We start from the raw sequence: 24583 nt of genomic DNA on the forward strand, positions 1-24583 counted from the left end.
TTATTTTACTTGTGCTTGCACACCGCAAAATGAATTCCGTGGAATCTTAAATTTTATTTGCATCAGACTCAACGTCGAGGGACTAAATGCTGAGACGATTTATCAAGCAAACGAAAGTTAATTTTGCCGATCGTTCTCCATCCAAGTGTAACGTTGTGAAGTATCTCAAGCTCGAACAAAACGCAACAAAATTCCCATCTACGATTTTTAATTTTAGGTATCTTAAAACCTTCCTACGAATCTCTTCCGTTTACCAAAAAGAAACGAAACGTAGAAATTCGTAATTACGCGGCGTTACTTCGATAAATCGATCGCGTTGTTGTCTCGCGACTGGTTTCTCTAGGGATCGGAACAACCAGCGATAAACGAGCAATCGATACGTCGATGTTACGATCCATCGTTCAACCGTTTCGATGTAATCGTTCGTCGTAGCTAATTACTGCTTGAACGCCGCAAGCGATACCGAATAATACCAGCCTGCGGTTCCAGCGAAACGATTAAACTCGTTGAATTTGATTTCTAATGGAACTCGATTCACGACTTCCTAAACGAACGGCGAAAGGAAGAAAAATGGCGAAGAGGTTAAAAATAGTCGGCAGTCAATTTTCGCTTTACGTTGGTCGGGGACGCGATAGTTGGGCTGGAGTACGGTAAATAACTGGTAAAGAAGTGCCGCGAGTAATTGCTGTCGCCTGGAAGCCGGTCGGTGGTCGGTGATCGGGAAAAACGAGAAAGCTGCGGCCAAGCGAAACTGTATAAAACGTGGCTAATCCGATCTTCCGTCATCAGTGCGACGAATATCGAAACCGGAGCCGCCACGACCAGTAAATCCAACGATGAATCATTTGGTAAATTTCTATTATCTCTTTCCGTTTCTATCGCTAATCGTTCGAAGTTGATCGTTTCTTGGCTTTTCGATAGCTTGCTCTTCGATTTTTAAATCGCGTTATTTTCTAATTTCCGAGGAACTGTCTTCGGTCGCTGTGTTTGAAATTCAACACGTCGTTTCTTGATAATACGTCGCACGATATTAGATCAGCTCGTAAGTAATATATATCTGCGTACATTATCGCACGTAAGTATCAATAATCGTTCGGTATATTAACGAGAGTGTAGAGTGTGAATTCTAGCGAATCAAACGTGATTAACAATAAATTATCGATTCGAAAATATCGAAATTATCGATATTTGAAATCATCGCCATTCCGACGTAATAATTATTTCTTATACGTTCGATCAATTTTTAAACCGTAAATTTTTAGTTAGGTAAAACGTGTAATAAATTCCAATGAAAATACCTCCTCTACGACGAACAGAAATTACTTGTTTCCGTATCGCTGTTTCTCTAACTTCGTACAATGATGGGACACGTGAATGAATTCACTGGCGTTATAGCAATGGTAAGACAGCGGCTCTAATTGGTCCCATTAGCTCAATTGCTAATCACCGGATGAAATTATTCGATGGTACATCGATGATGTAGTGATCTTAAATTACGAATATACCAGCTAATTGATCAATTACGAGATAACTAATAACCGGTAGAACGTATTCGAACGATTATCGCGATCGTTGTTGGATATATCGCGCAAACTACTTGGAAACTGAACTCTTCGATCGATCGATCTGCGATTTTTTCGTATTTAGAGATATCGATCGTAATTCGTCGCTTTATGGCGCGTAATTCAACCTTTCAACACAGCGCGTTCCCCGTAGCAGCTTTTATTATCGTTTAAAACGATATAATTTACCGCGTTAATTACGATAATTCAAAGTTATTATATCTGGTTCGATATCGTCGCCAATCGGCCGACATTTCCCGTAAATTTTCATTAGAATATACCGCGAATAAATAACGATACCGTTAATTGGAATCTTCCCGCCAAGTTTACCGAAGGATAGCTCTCGGTAATTGCATTTTCGTTACCTTGACTTCCTTTTACCTATTTCTCCAGGCTGGAGATGAAATCGTTACGCTTGAAAAAAGTGAAATTTGGGTCGTCCAATACGAGAAGAAGAAACGAAATTGTCCAAGAGGGTCGTCCTGAGCGCGCTTCGCTCTCAACTTTTAACTCGATCGAATAATAATTCCCGTTGCGAGCGTTACGAAAGAGAGACAATCGTAGGATTCGAAGCATCGGACGTAGAAAAGAATTCTTTCCGATTTTTCCCTACGATTTTCGATAGAATTCGTTTTTACACCGAACGCATTAAATATATCGCTGAATGTACAAAGGTCGATCGATCGTCTCTGCCGTCCCTCGCGATGTTTGCTATCGTTCCAAAGACAAGGATTTAAAAGTTAAACGTTCTTAGATTGAAGGTATCCCTAGGAAGGCTCGTTGCGAGATTATTTTAAGCTTTAAAGGACTGCCCGATATACTTTGTGAATCAACGTAGCGGCAAATACACGGCCAATAGCACATCGGTTGACGCGGTTTAATGAAAATTAGAGGCCACCGACCAACGCAAAACTAATAATTATAAATCGAACACGTAGGCGTGGCTGCTGGAAATTCTATTGAAACGAAATCACTCGATTTCCACCTTTCAAACGTTGTTTCTATTTAATCACGAGATATTAAAGTTCAAGCGGGACACGAAAAATGCGATCGTTTACGAGATTCGCTCGTCCCCACGCTACAAAGTATCGTCTGAATTTTCTATTTTTACGTCGCTCGTTGCTCGTAAGAGTACGTAGCTACAGAGATAACTCTGTTCCTAAACAGTACATGGACAGATTTATGAAATTTCATCGAGGATGCGTTTGGTGTTATAACGTTATAACGGTCGACATTTAGGCTTTCTCGCGAAATTGTTTATGGTTCATCCGATATTTCGTAGGCAATCTGTCCACGATACTACAGTACGAAAGGGAATATCAAAGTTTTTCTTTCTTTTTTACTTAGTAAAATTTTTACGATCGATTCTCATCGAGAATTATAAGTACTGTAACTTGGACTATAAGTATTTATAGTACGTTTGATTCTAGTTGAATCTAATGTTTAAATCTAAAGGACAATGTCTGAATATCAAAGTTAACTTGCATCGCTGGATCAAATTCCATTTAAAATATCGTACGATAAAATACGATCGATACCTCGTTGGGAATTGTACGCTGGTTCAGCAGTGATCGACGAATCAGCGTCGAATAATCAGGATCGTTATCGCTCTTATCATGCAAGAAATCTTTAAGAAAACGATCGTTAGATTTTTCCTAAAAGGTAGCAGAATTTTTGTCGCTTGACGATCTCGACGAGAAGGAAATTTAAATAGCCCAGTCCCAATTCTGCTCTCCGGTCGATTGTCTAATTCTGATTGTAATTCGACGAACCGCAGACAACGAAAACGCTGATTTCAATACGTTTGTACCATTTTACCATTTCAGGGGGTAACGTTGCTTCTTTTGTGCGGTGTCTACGGTGCTTTGGCCGGTCGCCGTTACATCGCCATTCCGGTGGACGGGTTCGACGTGATCGAGCTGAGCCCGGTGCCCCCAGCCACAGCCAGGATCACCAGGCAGACAGAAGCTTACCTTCCAGTAGCAGTTCCTAGTGTCTCGCAGGAAGAGCCGAGGAGTCTGCGCTCGGAGAGGTCCAACGCCCGCATCCTGGATTACGTGGATTTCGGTGGACAAACAGGCTCAAACGGAGCCTTCAGCTGGTATGCCGATTATCCAGCGCATCATTAATCACCTAGAGCCTGGACGATCGAGACGCGCTTCCACGGATCCTGCCTACGAGCGTCCCATGATCGACGAATCTGTTATTACGTTGAAGATGAGGGAGAATTTCGAAGAAGCAGGTGACCTGGAGATGGTATCGATTGTTCCTTCGCGCCCTGATCGGATCAGCGGACGTTAGAATATCTCTTGGCCAGGATTATCGTTGCAAGACTGGCAGCCATCAAGTTGGTTAGCAGGTTGATCCTCTAACGAGACGTACTCTACGGGAAACGCGCACGTAGCATGAAAAATTGTACGTCTTAAAGGTGGTCGCGCGTAACGCGATTGTCGGTATCAATCTGCCGCGAGAAGGCAAGCAAATACGCGTGGTCCGTGATCCGATGTCAGGGAATCTCGAGGATCGTTCATTTCGAATTAGGTAGTCTCGTCGGGCCAACGTTGTCAAACAGTTTCCAAGGAACACGCGTGTTCAAAGCGCGAAGCGTGCGCTCCCTGATCGATGTATTTTGAAAATTAAATTACCCCTCGAGTTGGCGGAGTTAGCTTGTTAAGCAATTTGCTGCAGCGACCACGCGAAGATGTATGTACGCGGATCGATCGATACGTTTTGGAAACTTTTTAAGCTCGCGAAAGACGTTTCAAGCTCGTTTCGTCGATGTATTTTGGAAAGTGAATTGCTCGTCGAACTCACGAAACTGCCCTGTCTCTTCGTCGTCGGATACGAAGCTTCCGACCTTTTTTCATTTTCCATCTGACGAAAGTCGAAGAGTCGATTGCCATGTAATGAGACCAATCGTTATTCGTATAATTTTTCCATAGCGAGTCGAAGTTGTTTGAATAAAATATGAAACAGCTTAACCGAGATTCGACGATCTCTTCATCGAATATTCCTGAGAGACCCGTTCACGGACGATACCTGGAAACGTCGCGTGCTCCGTTGTGCGATAAGCTTCGGACTGTTTACAATCACTGTTAAAATAAAAGCTTGCGACCGAAACTCCTTCTTCTCGACGACAAAGTTCCATCTATCTCCACCCGTGAAATTTACCTGCGGCATTTATCCGGACGCGTGCTGTATAAATGTAAGAGGAAGGGCAAGTACGCTCAATACATATGCATGGTGGCGAGCAAAAGCTTCTAGCCGGATAAAGTTTACCTGCGATCTTTCGTGAAATTCGGTGATCTCTTAAAACCACGGTCGCCTTCGTCAACCTGCCATCCCTTGCTCTTTAAACTTTCTCTCCACGTTTACCGTCCTCTTCTCTCCTCTATAGCCGCCAATTACTTTCAGAGAATTAACGACGATAAAAGTCGTTCGTTGTCCTCTGTGTTTCTATGAAAATCTATCTCGATCCTCCGGAAGAGAAATCACGAAAAAACGATATCCGACCAGAAATTCTCGTACACCACCGTGAAACATCGAACGATGTCCATTTAGAGTAATAGTAGTTTTATTTTCCGGCATATGATCACACCCATCGTTACAATACGATAAATAGCGAGAGAACGACGGTGCGTGTCCTTTCTGTCTCTTCTTTCTCGTTAATATCTATAGTTTCTTCTCTTTCTCTCTTTCTCTCACTCTCACTCTCTCTCTCTCTCTCTCTCTCTCTTTTTTAGGTACAATGATAACAATCTCGTCGAGGCGAGCATCATTCCTATTCCCAGGCGGAATTCAATTTAACGAGCCGGCGAATTTCACGAATCACGATTCTTCTTAAGTACCTATATATCTATATATGTATGTATATATTATATCGCGGCCATCTGGCGTCTGCAAACGGCTAAGAAACGATAGGATCGATCGAATCCGCTCGTTATTATCCTCGTCACGCTCTTCCCTTCGCCATCTCGTTCGTATTCCCTCGTTCTTTTCACGCTCGTTGAAATTTCAATGGATCTAGCGAAGATCCAACACGCGACGTTAATCGGCTACGTCGTTTCGCAAGGAATCGACGACTCCGTCTACCCGGCGATCGCGTCGCTCCTCTTCCTCTTATCTGCAGCGCGGTGCAGGTACATTTGCGTCCTCGCGATTCGCGCATTCGCAAGTTACAAAACATAGATAGATTAAGGTCTTTCTAATCGCAGTCGTAACATTGGAATAAAAGAAATTTCGCAGCGGAATTACGCGTTAGGCTAAAAGGAACAGGTGAAAGTTTGTATCAATAGGAAGAAGAAAAAGAAGAAGGTCGATTGTTACTGTCTCCTTGGACACGTTTTGCGTTATAAAGCTGTAACTGTTCGATGAGATCTTCTTTCCACGATAAACATCGGAAAGGTCTCTTTTACGAGGCAACATAATTCGCTTGGAAATGAATTGTTTTCATAGGAAGAAGAGATAGGACGATCCTTCGCGCAACAGCGTGAGGAGGATAATAAATGTTGCATCGAATCCGAGCGCGTCATTTCCATCTCTATTCGCCATCTCTATCCAACGTTACATCGAAATACTTAAAAAGCAAACGCAATTATCGTAATTAATAGCGATTAACCTTGCTCTCTGCAAATTCCGCTAGCTTCTCCTCTCCTTCGCTGCGTATATTTCCGCTCAGACCTTACCAGTTAATCGATACAGCTGAATTTTGTGCGAACGCGACAACATTTTTATTCGCTCGAGCAATTTAATAATTTAACGATCGTCGTTGACGAGGAACGCCGTTCGTCGCTCTCGACCATTCCGTATCATCAGATACCTCGCTGCATTCGCCATCTCATCTACGAGAAAAGACGTCGCGTCGCCTTTTTCCCGATCGTTTTATATTCAAGTTTGTACAGTTTCGTGTAATCCAAACACCATGGATCATCCATCAGCCTGAACGAGACGTTTTTCAATTATTTAACAAAATGATACAGCGGATACGTATCGACGTCAACAGCAACTTTCCATGCTAAATTTTTGACAAAGAAAATTTACGAAGCTCGCTCTTGCTCCCTAATTATTGCAATTCTAGGAAACAACAGCGATTCAACTGCTGACCTGATGACGTAGCTACGTCAAGAGAAACGACACGAGGTTGAACGGCGGTATCGATCGACGAAAAGTTGTCAAAATTCGAAGCTTCGATGGCCAACCGACGAGAACAGAAGAAAATGTTCATCTCGATGCTCGTCCCATCGGGAAATCTTTTTTATACGTCTTGTTCTGTCCAAGCACGATTATGGCAGACTGCACCAGCAGCGATCATCGGAGCGTTAATTACGTTTCCGCGTTGCGACGTTCTCTCGGCGTTCGATCGAATGATCTCGCGCGAAAAAATTATCCGCTTGCCGCGTAGGCTCGTCAGCGGCGTTACATAAACGTATCGCGGCTCGCAAAACGCTTCTGTTTGCCACGGAACGCCTCCTCATCCGCTTCGAACGCGTTTCCACTTATCGACGGCTCGCCGAGCGTAACGAAAACAACACGTTTTTAAGCACGTTACAGAAAAGTACGAACACAAGTAGGAGGAAAACAACATGTCCCGCGCTTTGCTGTTGTCACACGCTCAAGAAGACCACCCGCTCAGAAACTGTAATAGGATAAGCTACACATCCTGCATACCACAGTCATCGAAACAAGAACCAAATACTAAGGGAATAGGCGCCTCTGAGATACACCAGACGACAACTCCTCCAGAGGAACTAAAAGCTCGGTATAAAAACCCTGCGAAAGCGCTCGCCCCAGTCTCTTGTAACACTTTGAACCGTCACTCTGTTGGATTTGCATAATAAATTCTATTATCATATACAAAGTTCAATATCTTCGTCTTATTCGTGAAACGTTCGGACTGCGACGCGAGGAGATTGTCACGTAAACTCGAGACCTCGATTATAAAAGAAAAGAAGGTTGAGCCGTAACTCAACTGTTAACTTTCTTTTATCGAACTTTATTATAAATACAATGATTACAATGATTTTACAGAGGTAGAATGATACTGAATCAGAGAAAGACTGAACAAGAACTGCTCGAGCTGGCTCAAGTCTCGGCTTATATGCGTTTTGCTTTGGGGATGTTGAGCGGCTCGGTGTACGTTTTGATGTGCAAAAGAGTTCAAAGGTCAGGGGTCGATATTTTATCTACGATGAGATTCAGGTGTGTTTTAGGCTCGGTGTAGGCTATGATGATAAGGCGGAGACGCGTGCAAAAGAGTCCGAAGCTTGGGGGTCGATGTCCTATCTCTGGTGTAGATTAAGATGCGATTGATGTCACAAGATCATCGGTTTCGTGATTTCTCGTGTCTCCTACGTGACACTGTCGTCCGCTGCGTAAAAGCGTGACGCGTTTCAACGACCGGTCCATCCGCTTGAATTCGTCGAGAGGAAAGCGCAAGGGCGTGGTATCGGGAGATCGGCGAATTGATTTTCGTCGATGACCTCGAATCATGCCTCTCGCGTCAATGTCATAAACGCGACGAGGGTCGATAGGCTGTAGAAATTCGTCATCGTGGAGCGTGAGGCGTAACAAGATGATCGCGGAATCGAACGCGAAGCTACGTGCGAGCGTGATCGTGTTTGGATTAGCCTGATTAAGGAGAATAAACGGCGTTTGCCTGGTGTTTTAAGCGGAGAAGCGAAAATCTGCACGCCTCGTGGTTTCTAACGTAAAGGGGATGAAGCGAAGTAACCGGACAGAAGAGGATACGCGTAGCCGCGAAAATGCTAAAGATATCGATCGCCAAAACACATCCGACGACTGATGCTTACACGTACGTCGGTGATTTTTGTTTTAAGTAGAAAAATATCGTCCAACGAAACTGAGAAAGATGAGAAGCTTCGATGTTGGAGGAAGAAGGCTTTCCATAGGAAAGTATCCCACAAAACACCGGAATCTTATATTCCAAGGAAACAACTGTTCATGCGATTTCTACGTAAAATCATGTTTCAGAAAATCAAATACTTTGGCTTTCCACAGGAAAGCGTCTTGTTGTAAAACACCGAAATCTCGCGCATCAAGTAACCCACTAATCTCAGCGTAAAATTGTCCCTTAGAAAAACGAATCTGCCTTGGCTTTCCACAGGAAAGTAGCATTTAAAACACCGAAACTTTGTGTATTTTCGACGAACGACCAATTCGCGAACAATCTTCAAGCTTATCTTCCGAGAACAGAGTCTAACAAGCTGAAGTAGCTACCGATTCGATCCAGCAACGTTCGAAATTATCCTGACACGCAAATAAGCTGAAATCTTTCGTCCGCGCGAATCCAAAGATATTACAGCGATAAATAGACCGCGGATGTTCGCGCGACGTTCGTATTTTGCCGAACGCGATCGAAGAAATGGCACCTAAATAGACGTTTGTTACCGAATATCGCTAATTAGCAGGCACCAGGTCCTTTCGTAATTTTCCTCATTTTTTTTTTTTTTCTTTTCCTCTTCTATGGGAAATTCGACGCGAAACTACGACGAAGTTACGCTATAGCTGCGTGTTGAAATTTCCCATAGTTGATCGTATCATCGCGTGTATTCTCTACGACGAAAGAGAACAAAGCTACGGAAATGTTTATGTTCCTAGGCATCGACGCACATCGTCGTATCGACAGACGCGCTCTTGGAGCAGAACCGCGCGTCTCGAGCACGAGAATAGAAAAGTATCTCGAGCACGATCGCGAACGTAACGTTGCATCGAATGTATAATAACAAGCTTAAGTGCACGCGGTCGAACGCGTTACTGTTGTACTTAAATGGGATTAAATACGGCACCGATGCACGTGTTCGTCTCGCAGCGCTGCGCATAAGCATATTAGGTGTGTCGTGCGAGTCCGATTTAACGCGTTGACCGAGCCGGAAAATTCTCTGTCTTTCGACCGCTGCGCGCGTGAAATTCAAAATCATTGAAAATTTCTTCCCATCGTTTGTATTCATTTTTAACGTTAGCCAGGCTACAACTTTCGCGCTTCGATCTCACTTTGAGTCTAAAACGACTTTCAACGTGCTTTGGAAATATTTGCGCGTAAAATTAGCGTACGATGTGACGCGTACTCTAACGACGACGACTCGTTCGCTCGTTTTACCTTGGGAAATTTTTCAACGATAGGAAAACACGACTCGAGCAAGGATAATCCGAAGAGCGAAACGAGGTCGAACGTTTTAATCAATTCCACCGTCGTCGATCACCGATGATACAATGCGGCGTTATTGACGGATCTAATTCGAGCCGACGTCGTGAGAATTGACGCGTTAAAGACGAAACCGATTCCAAGGAGACTCGATAGCCGAAGAAGGCTGTTTCTCGATTCCATGGTTCCAGCAAGCGTTAACGAGCGACAGAACGATCTATGCGATTCCCAATGATTTTTCGGTTCACAGTTATTTTACAACTTCGCCTATTCGCGAAAAATTGTAGAAAGATCCGAGTCTGCATGGGAACTTAAATTCAACGGCAAGTTTGGATTTTTCAACGAGGAAGCCGCGAACTTGTCGTCCGGTTTCTAAACGCGAACAAGTTTCAAAATTGAAAAATCCCGTCGGAATTCGTGGACGTGCAGCTTCTCGAAAGTAAAATTCAATTGCATTCGCGTAAGCTAACTTTTCAAATTTTCAAGCCAAAGGAATTCAATTATGTAACTTTAGGAATAAAGAGCAAGTTTCCGTTTGCGTTTAACATCGTACCGCTTTAATCGTCTCGAAGACCGACGCGGGGATGGATAAGAGGAAGAAAAAGGAAAAAGTGTAGGTTTGCCAAACTTTTCCATGCTTCTTTCGAACAAAAGATATTACGTACAGTTGGATAGTATCGTCTCGCATAACATAACTAAATTTACCTGCAGTCACGCGAGACAGATTTTGTATCCACGAAGTTGTTGCCGGACGTTGAAACCGTGCGGCTCGTGGCAGGTGTTGCGAAGCAAAGATTGAGCGGAATTAATTGCACGGCTTTTCGCCTCCTTGATAATATACCGCAATAATACTAGCGATAAAGCTTCGCGTTATCGCGGTCGTTTTCGCCAACGTTTACACGTTCTCGTTCTCTTTCCTCGTCCGGTTAAAAATCGAACGATGCGTAAAAATTGTAATAAAGCGCGACGCGTCTGTCGATGAGAAAAATTCAAGAAAATGTGTCGCGAGAATCTATCGCCTCCGAAGTTAATTCGTAAAATTAGACGCGGGGAAAATCTGTGAACGTACTTTTCTTAATTACTTTCTAGCCTTTTGCCTCGTTACATCGGCTCACGATCGTGCTGTTAATTACGAACGACGAATAACGTTCGACCAAGGCTCGACTCTTTAACCCTTTGGCTACTGTTGGCACCTAAACGCGTTGGAAAAATTTGATCGACCATAATTCCATCGAATCTGGTTCGAACCAGACGTAAGTGAACGCTAACTCAACGATTGTTAGTCATACGTTATTTAAATACGTTTATTTTACAGTTATTCTTTCTTATATCCTTGAAACGAATAATTGGGATAATAAGAAGGCCAGAGGAACACGCAACGCGAACACGAAACAACAAATGATTCGTGTTCCGTTCTCTGGAAACTAGCGAACAAACGAGAATACGTGTGAATAAATAATATTGTTTTAATATAACAGGATTCAGTGTTTTAACCGTTTCAATGTACTTTCTCAGAGATTCACGCGTAACAAAAAATTTCCCCGTCTCAAATTTCTACGTTTCAAAGTCTGCCATAGTCAAAGGATTAATTCTGACTCTACTTTTCACATTATTAAGTTGTACATGTGCCGAGCACAGATCCTTCCGATTTCGACGTACCATTCAAGTATAGAGAAATTAAGGCTAACGATATGCTGCATATACTCGAGCGAAGAGGATCATAACGCAAAGAGTTGTGAACGCGACACATCTGGTATGCTTATTGTCGGTCACACGTGCATAAAACGCATCAGAACGAACGCGTTTCATTCGTACGAACGATGAAGAGCTCTAAGATTCTTAATAGATGCATGGCATGTTACCAACGAAACAATACATCGCGACCTTAAGGCACCTACAGTTAAAGAAGAAATACCAAAATTCAGTAATAGATATAAAATAAGAGTTAATAACCACTAAAAGCCATTAGTTACTCAATAAGTTGACATGGATCGGATCCGCAGACTAAATAGACGTTACCCTCTAGATTGAAACATTAGATTCAGCTAGAATCGAACATACGATAATCATTTATTATTCACGTTATAGTACCACGTCGGAATAATTTACTTATAATTCTCAATGAGAATTGATTGTAAAATACATCCAAATATAAAAAAAAAAAAATTCGTACGAACGAGCAACGCGATGCAGGTACAACCCTCCATCATCAGCTAAAAGCGTTTTTAAGGATTGCTATCTTAAAGTCGTCGATGGCGTTAAGCGAGGATCGAAAACTATAGAAAATCATCGTCAGTCGTTACGTTTGTAAAGTCCTAACGCTTGCTGACCTCGTAAACCGCGAACATCGATTCCTATGGCTCGACTTAACGTAGGGAAAACGATACGCGTACGTGCCGAGATCCAAAACTTCGAAACAAATCGTTCCACGTGTTGGCAACTTAAAAAAGAAAGAAAAGACTGTGGCGTACTTTAAGAAGCGAGATTGAATATCGTAGAGCGAAGATTTTCAGACATTCGAGCAACGTAGATCGCTTACTTCTATCTTTCTGCGAGTAAACAGAGAACAAACCGATCGAATACTGCGAAGATCTCTCGATATTCTAAATACTTTAACGTCGTAAAATTATCCAGATCTCGGGATTTAATACAAAATGAAGATGCAGGTACTAGACACTGTGCGTAAGAAAGAACCTTCAGTATCGATGATTTTTCCTATTAACCAGCGAGTCTCACGTACAGCGACGATTCCTCGCGGTAAGTGCGGCGCCTGTTTTCCTCTTTCACGGTAAAATGCAATTCCAGTTGAGTAACTTGCGTTTCCTGGCGATCGAGACGCTAATGGCGGATTACGGCCGATGTTTGTCCTTGATTCTACTACTGTTATTATCTCAAATTATGACAGGCAACCGCGAACAATCTCACGGGCGAGCGGTATACCACGCAGATTCGATGAATATGCAACGAGTCGGATATGCCGACGATGAATACTGTCAGGATATAAAAATAACTTTCCACCGGCCTTTTTCCGGGCTTCGAGTCGAAGAACAAGATAAACAACGAAGGCTAAACGAGATTCACGCCGCTACGTTTCCATCTGTGACCGAAATCGGATTCGAAACTCGAAGACACCCCTTGTATCGTGGTTGTAATACTCGGCGAGTTTTGCAACGACACGTCCGTCGATACGTTTCGTAAAAAAATGATTTGGCATAAGCAACGACCCGATTGATCCGCATTCAACGAAATAAAATCCTACGTCCAGCTCGATCTTCGCCAGTCGCCGTGCAAAGTTGCTCTCGCGATCGACTCGTCTCTATCGTTCGATCCGGACGCGATTCGCGGATTCATCGTCGATGGCCAGACGAATCTGTTCGCGCGGAGCGCGAGAAAGACGCGTCGTTAATCCATCAACGACCAGGACAACCGACAACGCGTGGGAAATCAATCAAGAGAACGAATTAAAGTTGGAACTTGGTAAAATCGTAATTCAACGTCTAAAGACGAAATTCGATAATAGATAGACAAATGGTAAAAACAGATCGCGGAATGAAAGGTCCCGTTAACGCAAAACGTTCGGCCTGTCGATGGATTAACTGGGCGCGTTTGAAAACGATATCTTGAGACAGCCCTTCGAACGAAGACGCTCGATTAAATGTCTAACAACTAGAACTCCGTTAGTTAGTGTCAGCTTATACTTGTTTTCGCTTAAAATCGTTAAAACGGTACTGCAACTGTTTGTCATGCCGTTTACATGTTGCACGGATATACAGATACAGGAATACAGACACGCGTTTAAATATTATGTTCCTCCACGGATGCACAGCGATTAAGATATACACAGCTCGGATTGTACAGGGTGTCCTATAGCCTCTTAAATACTTGAAAACTCCGCCGGACGATAATCTACACGTGTATAGCCTCTCTGTCTTTCCTCTTTTATCCTCTTCTTACGTTTTTCACAACGTCCTCTTTACATCGTCGTCGAACAACGGCGCGAACAACGACGCGAACGGCTGTCGCCTCCTCGTTCTGTCTGTTACGCGCTCTTGCTCCTCCTCGCTTCCCAGCGTATTATGCACACACGTACAGACGTACTCCAGTTTGAAGAAATATAGCGCAGCCGTGGATTCAAAGCCCTCGAACGACGGCGTACCTGATACATCGACATACGTCAGCGCGTAGACGCTATTCCACAATTAGAAGCTTTAACTTCTCGGCGACCGAACGTAAGTCGAGGTTCGTGGAAAGTCGATGAATCGAAAGGGGATGACGATCGCGCGCGAGAACGTAAGTCGAAAATATTGTACGCCACGTCCTTGCGAGGAAGTTTCCTTTTCGAGGACGCCGATGTTGAACATTTTTCGCAGTACGTTCATAGGAACGTAACGGAGCACCATTACGTTGGAATAAAAACTGATTTCCTCGATCCTGGTATCGTTGAGTCGTTTACTTTGGGAACATGACTCGATTTCATTCTTTTCCTTTTCGTTGTTGTTTCTTTTTTTCTTCTTAATTTTCCTTGTTAATGGAAACTGTCGCGGTTAATTACGACTCAAAGGTGCCAGTCGAGGGCTAACAGGAAATAGTTCTTAAGCGAGGAAACGCTTATTTCGCTAATTATTCTGCGTTATACCGAGCGGCCCATAAAACTGGAACGAGTAGTTGCTTTCCGGTTTCGGCAAGCGGTTCTTCGACGAACATCGCTATTTAAAGCGTGAAATCGATCGCTCCTCGTCTATCAGCATATTCGTCGATACGAAATAACGAGACGATCGTCCCCTTGCAAACGGAAACTACGTACGCTTCTACACGAGAACGACGTACGTATCATAAAATATCGTTGCAACTACGACCAGGAAACAAGCACTTTCTCGCTCGTTCCAATTACATAGACCACTTTGTACAACATACGGTAAACACGAGCAACAACACGAATCGTACAACGATATTCCTAGACTTAATAAAACAGCGCGAGAGCATGCGTGCATACTCGATTTTCATGTTCAATTTCCAACAACATCTGTTCCCTTCTTCTCGTATTATCTTCTCGGTCAGACTTCTAATGACAAACTGTGCGCATTTGACAGGACGCTTGGTCTAATCGCAAGATGTAACATTCTGCAAGATACAATTGCGATGTATACATATTCCAAGTATATACGTTCTTCGAGCAATGATAATCGCGCCAAATTCGCCCAGATAGCCAAAACACGTTTCGACGATTAATTTCCAACGCACTATATTTCTTCGAACGAGTATACACACACGCGGTGGCGTAGAATACGCAGAGTGTTTCGCACGATCACGCGAACACCTCCGACGGTGGACGATCGAGACGCGCGTGAATCCTTTTGCGCCGTCATGTCGATTCGCCGATAGTTTTCATTAACAACGTCATCGAGGCGTTATCACTTTGCATGGGGCCGAGTCGCAGCGAGGAATCGATATTGTCACTTCGGTAACGCGCGTTCAACGCTGTAATACGCGCAGAGTTTCCGGTAACGGGCGTTGCGTTGTTCGAGAGAAGGCAACGGGGTCGACTCTGCTTGAAAAGTCGAACGGAGAACGCAGGAGTGAAATATGAAGCAGAGAGCGTCGAAATGGAACTGCGAGATCGACAAGAGAGGAAAAATGCGCGGAATGAAATTTCGAAATTCCTCGGACAACGTGCAATTTAACGAGTATCGTTTTTCCAGGATCGTTCGGTTCTTCAAACAGAAACGCAGGACATTTTGCTGGAGATCGATGCGGCAGGACGAACGTGAGATAGTAACACGCTGAAGCTGATTCCATGGATATTCTAGGAATTTCGTCTTTTCTCTTCTTTTTTTCTTTTTTGATAATTGTAGAGAATCAGGGAAAATGTCGTCAGCGTACAGTGGAAACTTCAACTTTGAATGTACGCTTCCTTTTGGACGATGATATTGTTTGTAATAGACTCCTGCGCGTGTGTATATAAATAACAATCGATTCGACCGTTTATTTGCCAAATTTTTATAAAGCGGAATTCCGAGCCTTTCGATTTCTTTCCTCAGACACGCGTTGCCTTCTTCTCGCCTGTTACGGGAAACTCTGTAAACGTTAATTATCGAACGTAACGTGTATATAAAATGTAGAAGAATCTGTTATATCGAACTTTCTCGCGAGAATCCTTCGGAATTACCTGATCGTCCTTCTAAGAAAAATTCCAGCAATTCGTTCTGCCTTAGACGAACTTTTACCAGCTTTCCTCTGATTTGAATCGTCTAAGAAACAATCGAGTTCCTGCTCTAAACGTCGAGCAAAAGATTAAGCAAAAATACGTTGATAAAGGTATGAACACGATCTCACGTTTATCCGTAAAATTATCACAAAATTTATGCAAAAGCAGTCGACACGGCTTGAAGAATCATTTACGCGATATCGATCGAACGCGGAAAGTAGACTGCCGCGTATTGAACGGCCCGAGTTCACAACGTTTCGAGTTTTCCCGTAGAAAACAATTCCATCGATTATCCCGGCTAAAATATCTCCTTAATTATTCACTTATTTACTTGATTTCGTTAACCGTTAAACATCGCGAACTTAAAGTTAAGAAACCAACGATCAAATATGAAATATTCCCGTTTATTTTCCTACATATCGTTTCTGTCGTTTCGTTCGAGCCTAAAAGAAGTGTATTCCTTTTATCAATGTGGTATTAACGACAAGTCTACAACTAGAATTAAAAAACGCTTGCGGCAAATTTCTTTTCCCCCTCTTCAATTAAAATCTTACGATCTCAAAGAGTATTATAAAAATAGTCTCGTATTTGTCTAGCGCACTCGTGCTACGTGTTCTCCTTTGGTTACGCGTTTTCCTCTCTTTCCTTTTCAACGCTGCAAAGTGTACGTGCATTCGTTTCAGAAGAAGAAAAAACGATAAAGCGAAACAGGTAAAGACGATCGTAAATGACAATAACGAGTCCTTCATTGCGATTACGACGACGAGAGATTAGCATTACGACGAACTTTTCTAAATCTGAATATTTTCCGAAGAACTTGTTCCTCTCGCTCTGTCACTCCTTTGCTATCAGTTCGAATCGTTCACGAACGGATCGATCGATGCGAAGTATCGCGAGAGATTCATCGATGCGGTTATCTTCTTGCGCATCTGTTCGACGATACACGCGGTTTGTAACATACAGGTCCGCGCGACAATTATAATACTGATTCAGCGATTTTCAGGCGGAAATCGTTCGCAGAGATCGGCAACGAGATATCGAGAACATCTCCTAAGTACACGCGTCGATGAAGATCGTTGCACGCTGGCATTTATCGTTTATTATTATTTCTTCATTTTCGAATTTCAAAGAGCGGAAACTCTTCTCGTCTTCATCGTTACACCAACGCGTACGACCATCGATTATCGATGGAAACACCTTTCTCCGTCGCAAGGTACCGGCGAGGAAACGAGGTCCGTTTGCCGATGCGATCGAACGTACTTCGCACGATCGGAAAAAAGAAGAAATTCGGATGGAATTTCGCACGAATCAGCTTAAAATCGACGAAATACACGATTCGAATTCCGATCGTTGTTTGGAGTTTGCGACGTACGTCGGCCGCATCGACCACCGTCAAACGTCCCTTCGCGAAGCTTTCGAAGCGTCTCCTTCTCACCTGAACTTACCCTTCTCCGCTTTTGTACGTTAAGTGAAGCTTCGTGGATGATCACGACGGAAAGGAGCGTCACGTACTTGTTGAAACCATCAGAGATCGCGCGTACGTACGTGTTTCATCGTTTTCTTCTTCCATTCACATGGTGTACTGAGACAGCAAAATTCGGGGAGTCGTGAGGCTGGTCGGCGGTTCGGGTCAGGTTGTGCACCAGGCCAGAATCACTTTCTTGAAGGGAACGAAGATTGCACGGCCAGGATCGCTGCAACACGATTTCGTCCAAAAGGATTTTAGTATATTAGATTTTTTGGTTATTTTCTTTTTCGATTAAAACGCATGGAAATTCTTTCCTCGTTGTTGTATCGTTAACACTTTGCGAACTGGAGACGCAAATTCGCGTCCTACGTACCTCGTACGGTGTCCTATAAAAGATGTTAACTACCGTTGGATAGAACAGTAAGAAAAAGCAGTGGATGCTATAAACAAAATGTTAGGAGTGTGTTTTTACGTTGCATCCTTGAATAATTGGAAACCACTGCGATTTTTAAGGAATTTAATAAAATAATAAATTTTGCCTAGTAGCTCTGCATGGAGGAAATTGTCTTCAAGCATATGGTGCTAGAATAAATGTTAATACAACTCAGTATCTCTAAATATGGTCGTTGAGTTTGAAGAAAATGTTACGCTTGTTAAACGCTGCTCGGAAAGTTCCTTCCGATTTTTAAGGAATTTTCACGGTATAGGAAATTATATCGAAACATTTCTCGCCGAGAAACCTGAGAAATTCTGAAAGGATGGAATATTCAAGTCGCGTGAAAGGAGCAGAAAGGTTGTGCAACAAAATCACGTCTATATAATTCAATAAATGTATATCGAATCGAATAGTAAATCGGAACGAACTTTCCCAGCGACCTTTCGAACATTTTCGACGAATGCGTCAAGTACCTTCGTTGAACCAGTGAGCAAAAAGAAGAAATAAAAAGACGACAAAGGAATGTAATAATTACAGTGTACTGATAAGTACGAAAAAAGGATTGCACCGATACGTCAGAAATTGTATCATTTCCAGAGCTGAAACAGAAGCTGAAACTCAATAGAACAGAGAAACATGATCATTTTTGATAATATACTAGGTTGTTGTTCCATTGCAACAAAATGGGTCACACGTAAAATAATGCAAAAGCAAAAATCTTCTATTATTCATCATCTATTATTTCCTTATAAAACGAAAGAAACTTTTCGGACAATCTATTGGATTGGCAACTAAGTGATTGCAGATTTTAACAATACCACCTAATGACAAAATCCGCAATCAATTAATTGCCAACTCAATAAATTGTCCAAAAAGTTTCTTACAAAACTGAAGTTTCAAAAGTGTTTCAGAAGCGTACAAAATTGAAGTTTCTAGTATTGGGTTGGCAACTAAGTGATTGCGGATTTTAACAATACCACCTAATGACAAAATCCGCAATCAATTAGTTGCCAACCCAATAGACTGTCAAAAAAGTTTCTTACAAAACTGAAGTTTCAAAAGAGTTTTAGAAGCGTACAAAATTGAAGTTTCTAGTTTGGGTTGGCAACTAAGAGATTGCGGATTTTGACAATACCACCTAATGACAAAATCCGCAATCAATTAGTTGCCAACCCAATAGACTGTCAAAAAAGTTTCTTACAAAACTGAAGTTTCAAAAGAGTTTTAGAAGCGTACAAAATTGAAGTTTCTAGTATTAGGTTGGCAACTAAGTGATTGCGGATTTTGTCATTAGGTGGTATTGAGAAAATCCGCAATCATTTAGTTGCCAACCCAATACATTGCCCAAAAAGTTTCTTACAAAACTGAAGTTTCAAAAGCGTTTCAGAAACGCACAAAATTGAAGTTTCTAGTATTGGGTTGGCAACTAAGAGATTGCGGATTTTGACAATACCACCTAATGACAAAATCCGCAATCAATTAGTTGCCAACCCAATAGACTGTCAAAAAAGTTTTTTACAAAACTGAAGTTTCAAAAGAGATTTAGAAGCGTACAAAACTGAAGTTTCAAAAGAGATTTAGAAGCGTACAAAACTGAAGTTTCTAGTATTGCAGCTTCTAGCATTGTATTCTAGTATCAATACCACCTAATGACAAAATCCGCAATCGCAAAGTGTGATAGAATGAATTTCTCGCGGGGCAGAGAGATCGTCGATAATGAAACGTTACAAGTTTGTTATCTAAATACGAAAATCCTTAGCTTCTTCAAAGACTTAAGCGAACGTTCTATCCTTCGAGAGATATTCATTCTCGTTAGAGGTACAAAGGAGAAGTTAAGGCTGAGAAACTGAATCGTGGCGTACATGTTGATGATTGTGGATTATTGGAAGGCGTAACAACGGTTAAGAGCGCAAAAGGAAGAAAGGGAATTAACGACCGGTTAAAGATCAATGTTGCTCGGTTCTCGTAGCGTGGTTCGCCCTTCTCGGAAGAATCGGATGAAAACGCCACGTAACACGTGGATCGTAAACCGGTGCCGACTTCACGAGCCAATAAGTCATTTGCATTTTCCTTGTACTTCAAACTTTGAGAGCGTGCACTTCGATTTTTATCACTCTATAAATCTGAAGAAACAAGGAGAAGTCACGCAATCGAGGCAGGTTGCACCGCGTTGTTTTCTACGCGAATTATAGAAAAGTACGTCGCGTTTCACCTTTTCTTCGACAAATTGTAGAAACGTAATTCACTGGGTCGCGTGCTGCAACTGTACGTCAGATTATGCGGAAATATCATTTTGGCATTATTCTTGCATTTTAAATTTCCACTAATAAATTTCCTCTGCGAAGGCTGTACGAAGAATTATTTCAGAACTACTACCCCATTTTCCTACAAAAAAGTGTCGAAAACAATAAATCTCCTAGGAAAACATCGGAAACACCGTAACAGCGAGACACTAAATCTTCCATAGGAATACTATACACGGATTCGTTGAAAGATCTTATTTTCCTACGAAAGCATCGAAAACAGAAAACGCTAGATTCCCTATGTAAACGCTAACAGAGTGAAATATTGGCGTAAAAATATTCCTGCTCGTTTCTACGAAAGCGCGGAAAACTCGGAACGATAAATTTCAAGGAATTCCTCTCTCGAATTGTTCGAATCCTATCAACGGCGCACAGCTACGAGAGGAATTTCCCTTCGACCGCATTTCCACCATTCGATTTACACGACGAGACTCGAAGCAACGCATAGGTGGTAGGTACGTTCTCGAGATCAAAATCGGAGGAGGTGCGCTTTCAGGGTCGACGATCGTCACGCGACCATCTCGAGCCAAAGTTGTAGCGATTTTCCAAGGCTCCCCGCGGACCGACGTTTCTCACGATAACGTATGTGACAGGCATGGCTATCGACCGACCGCGTAAAGCCAACAACGTTTCATCCGTGTTCTGCCATTCGTTTCACTTTTTGGCCGGCTATCTCTATGTTGCCTGTTATCGTCCTTCTTTTATCGCTAGCTATATACTACCAGCTCAGATATCTTTATCTTTCTGCCAAAATATCTTTTGTTAGATACGGTTTATAGACGAACAATGGTGAAATATCTCGTTTTCGCGAATCACGTTCGTTCCCTGCAACTAATATCGCTCGCAAACGTTATAATTTCACACAAGTTTTTAGCTATTCGATAATGACAGCTCTGGACGTATTAATTCGTTGGAAACTATGAACTTGGTTGTGAACAGTGAAGACACGCGCTATAAAAATGCATATTAGGATGTGCTGTGGCAAGAAGAAGAGGTCTAAGATATGTTCATGTTTGATTTGTCTAAGTTCAAGATGAGATTTACGTTGAGTTTACATCTGTTTCAGTTGAATTCCAGTTTAGGCAGGTTACACGGGTAGGAAGATGAGTTCTGTGGTGAGAACAGTAAGATAAGAGACAAGTCGTCGTAAATGAAAACGATCCATAGCCGCAGGATCGCAGATGAATAAATAATAAATAAGGTGAATAAATAATACAGATTTTTAGCTTAATTTGCAATCTAACGACAGAGAAATTTTTATAGCAGGATCTCGTTTTTATGCAGAGCGTTTTCATCGTTTCTAGAAATATGTTGAGTATTTTATAATAACTATTGTATTATGTTTTATAGTAACCGTGAATGTTCGTGCAATTGTAGCCACTTTATTTTTAAAGCTGCAAAAATGGATACAACACACGTGGATGTAATGGACGTGTACATGAGCGAAACAAATGCCTTCTTGAATCTCTTTCCTTAAATCGGAATCAGAAGAAAAGAAACGAATCTGCATAAATATCCGCAGTTTAATAGTGAGAAACGCAAAACACGACACTGCAAGAAACTGCAACGAATCGGGTTACATCACTGCGACTATCTGTTCGCCGTTAAATAATTATAGGCGAAGAATTTGAAAAAAAATAGAAGTTAAATCTGCATATCACGCGACTAATATATAGTAAGAAGAATGAACACGTTGCACGATGTTTTATAACGCTCAAAGTATAATATGCATGTACCCTGCTAAAACGTTGTTATGAAAGCAACGGTATACCCGTGGGTCTAATTATTTCTTAATCTTTTAGGTGAAATTGCGCGAACTCTTATCTCGGCCGGATACATTTAACACAGCCGATCCTAAATTGATAGTGCATTATAGTAAAAATTAGGTCAATTAGCCTTGCATCGTAATAATTATTCATTTGGTAACACAGTCTGCCAGCGTATTTTACATTTTCGTTAAGTTATATCGGACGTAACGCACGCAGAAGCAGCCCAGCTATGAGAATTTATAAAAATACCGATCGATCGTATAAAATAGTACATTTCACGTACCCACTCTTTTTATAGTCTCGGAATAAGAACAGGGATAAACCTTTCTCGTATGATACACGAAGCATACGTCGATTAAAATCTCAGATTTCAATGTTTTTCCAATCTGGACATCGATCGAACTTAATTAGAAGCTCAAGTACTTAACGCGAACTTTTATACAGATCCATATTTATACTGATAGGATTAGGGAAACGCGACCTGAACAGAAGCTTCTTCCAGCCGCCCTAAATACTTTCAATTTATCTATGTTTGTATATTTTTTCGTATCACGTACCTACGTATATCGATCTTACTAATTTCCTAAAATTCTTACTAAATTTTCCACAAATGTGCAAACACGCACAGTTTCGAATCGCTCAATATGTTTCCCGATTTCCTCCCACTCCTTCCAATCTCTATCAGACAATAATTCGCGCGACTCTGGAAACTCTAATGAATGTAAGAAGATCAGAGAAAAGATCTGGTAGGATTCCAAAGTCGTACTATCATCGTCGAAAATACCAAAATACCTCTCCACGTTCAATAAGCATTTCCTCTCGGTCGGATCGATATCGATTAAAACGCATCACAGAGAAGAACTAGCCGTGGAAAGCGTAAAAATAACGTAGCATTTTCGCTAGACGTTTCTAGTTTAAATATAAAGCGTATAGTCGATACAGAGGCGCATATATCGCCGTACGTACGTATAAGCTCGGAACGTGCTGGTCGGATCTCGACGATCTACGGCCACGACACGGCGGAGAGTCTGCATCACTTATTCATTGTGTTGTCGATCGGCGAAACACTTGCAGCAAAAGTGGCATTACGTTTAAGCGTCGGTTCACGTGTTCAAACCGGCAAGGCGTAAAACGTTCTCAGTTGGCGAACCAAGAATAGCGATTACCTACCAGTCAGCGATAAATTCCTCAAACATTCAACTTTATACACCAGGTACAAAGCTGTAGTTCCACGAACTCCTGCCCGATAGTTTCACCAAAAATTTTGCTAAACTTTCGCTAGACAGCTTTGCTGCCTGCCTGATAGCGTAAGTCGACTTGACGACTTGCAAGTAAGACGGATTACGCACGTTCGATTGATTAGGCTATCGTCGCGTTTCCTTCAAACGATACGTGCGGTTCTATCTATACCAGGCAAGTCGGTCTCGTGGTGCAATCGAGTGGCGAAATGATACATTATGCAGTTTCCTTAACACGCTATGCACTTTCTTAACTTTTAAACACCCTGCATTTTTCAAGACGTTACGTTTCTTGCTGCTCGGCTAACTTTTAAAGGCACGAAGGATGCATTCGATGTATCGACGTTCGGGTATCAGTAAGTTTTATGGCGGCCAGTAAACCGTTCGTAGCTATTGGAAGATCCGCCGCTTGCGAACATAGTCGACCCAGATTCAGACAAACGATTAATTGCATTTAGAGATGAATTTTTTAACCGCCGATTTTAACGCGATTTCAACATCGTGATACGTAAGAATCTTCGACTATTATTCTGCCGTGTTGATTCAAATAGGCGTACTTGTTTTGAGAAAGAGGATTTCCAGCGTCTAAGAACCAGACGTCAGAAATAATTGAAACAAAAGCACACAATTCAACGAAACAATATAAAAGAAAGAATGTCGCGCATCTATTATTTCCTTGTGAAACGAACGCAACTTTTCGGACAATCCAATATAAACCGTTGTACCTTCAGTTACAACGCAGATTCCCCTTTCTTATTCGATACGCATGCAGATGAACTATTTTTCTGCCAGCTGGCTGCAATGACTCGAGCATTGCCATTAGCGTTACCATTTGAGCATTTCAGCATTTAGCATTACCATTCTACCCTCTCTCGTCACAATCGTTCGCGATTGTCTATAATTTAGAAGTTGTAAGATTCGAAAGTCAGTGAAAAGTATTCCGTGAGCCTTCAAGTAAGGTATACACCGGCAGGATTTAGAAGCGGCAGCGCTCGAAGCAACGAGCAAAGCCTTTTTCCTCCTGCAACAAAGAGGGTATTTTATAAAAATGTTAAGCCGACTCGCTGGAGACTCTGCTCGTTATCCGGCGGAAGTGAGCGAATTACCGGTTCTTTTACGCGGAGGAACAATGATTATTAAAAATGGCATGGTATTATCGAGCGCGGCGTCCATAGGGCGAGCTTTGCATTCTTCTACGAGAGAAAGAGAGAGAGAGAGAGCAGTAAGTCCACGTTTACGTCACTGTGCACGTGAATACTCGTGCTCTCAGGTGCACATACGCGAAACTCGTACAAACGAGAGAAACTACGAGCAATAAGAGAGAAAGAGAGAGAGAGAAAGTTTATCACGAGCGGAATTGCTTTTGTCACGCAGCCCGTTCCACGTTCGGCCTATTATCTCGAACACACGATGCAATTACGAAATTAAATACGTCGCCGGC

At 42.2% G+C, this 24583-nt stretch overlaps 1 protein-coding gene across 11 annotated transcripts in view; it reads right to left on the reverse strand.

Annotated features, from left to right (window-relative positions):
• Nucleotides 1–5114: 5114 nt before the first annotated feature.
• The window catches only part of LOC100650455, a 33224-nt gene continuing 13755 nt past the window's right edge, over nucleotides 5115–24583 (reverse strand). For all 11 annotated transcript variants that reach the window (XM_048410767.1, XM_048410765.1, XM_048410760.1 and 8 more), the window contains one exon: nucleotides 5115–17622. In XM_048410767.1, the coding sequence (XP_048266724.1) occupies nucleotides 17559–17622 (64 nt within the window). In that variant the 3' untranslated portion in view covers nucleotides 5115–17558. The remainder of the gene's footprint in view (nucleotides 17623–24583) is intronic.

This window comes from Bombus terrestris, chromosome 12 (assembly GCF_910591885.1).
Source record: "Bombus terrestris chromosome 12, iyBomTerr1.2, whole genome shotgun sequence".
NCBI lineage: Eukaryota > Metazoa > Arthropoda > Insecta > Hymenoptera > Apidae > Bombus > Bombus terrestris.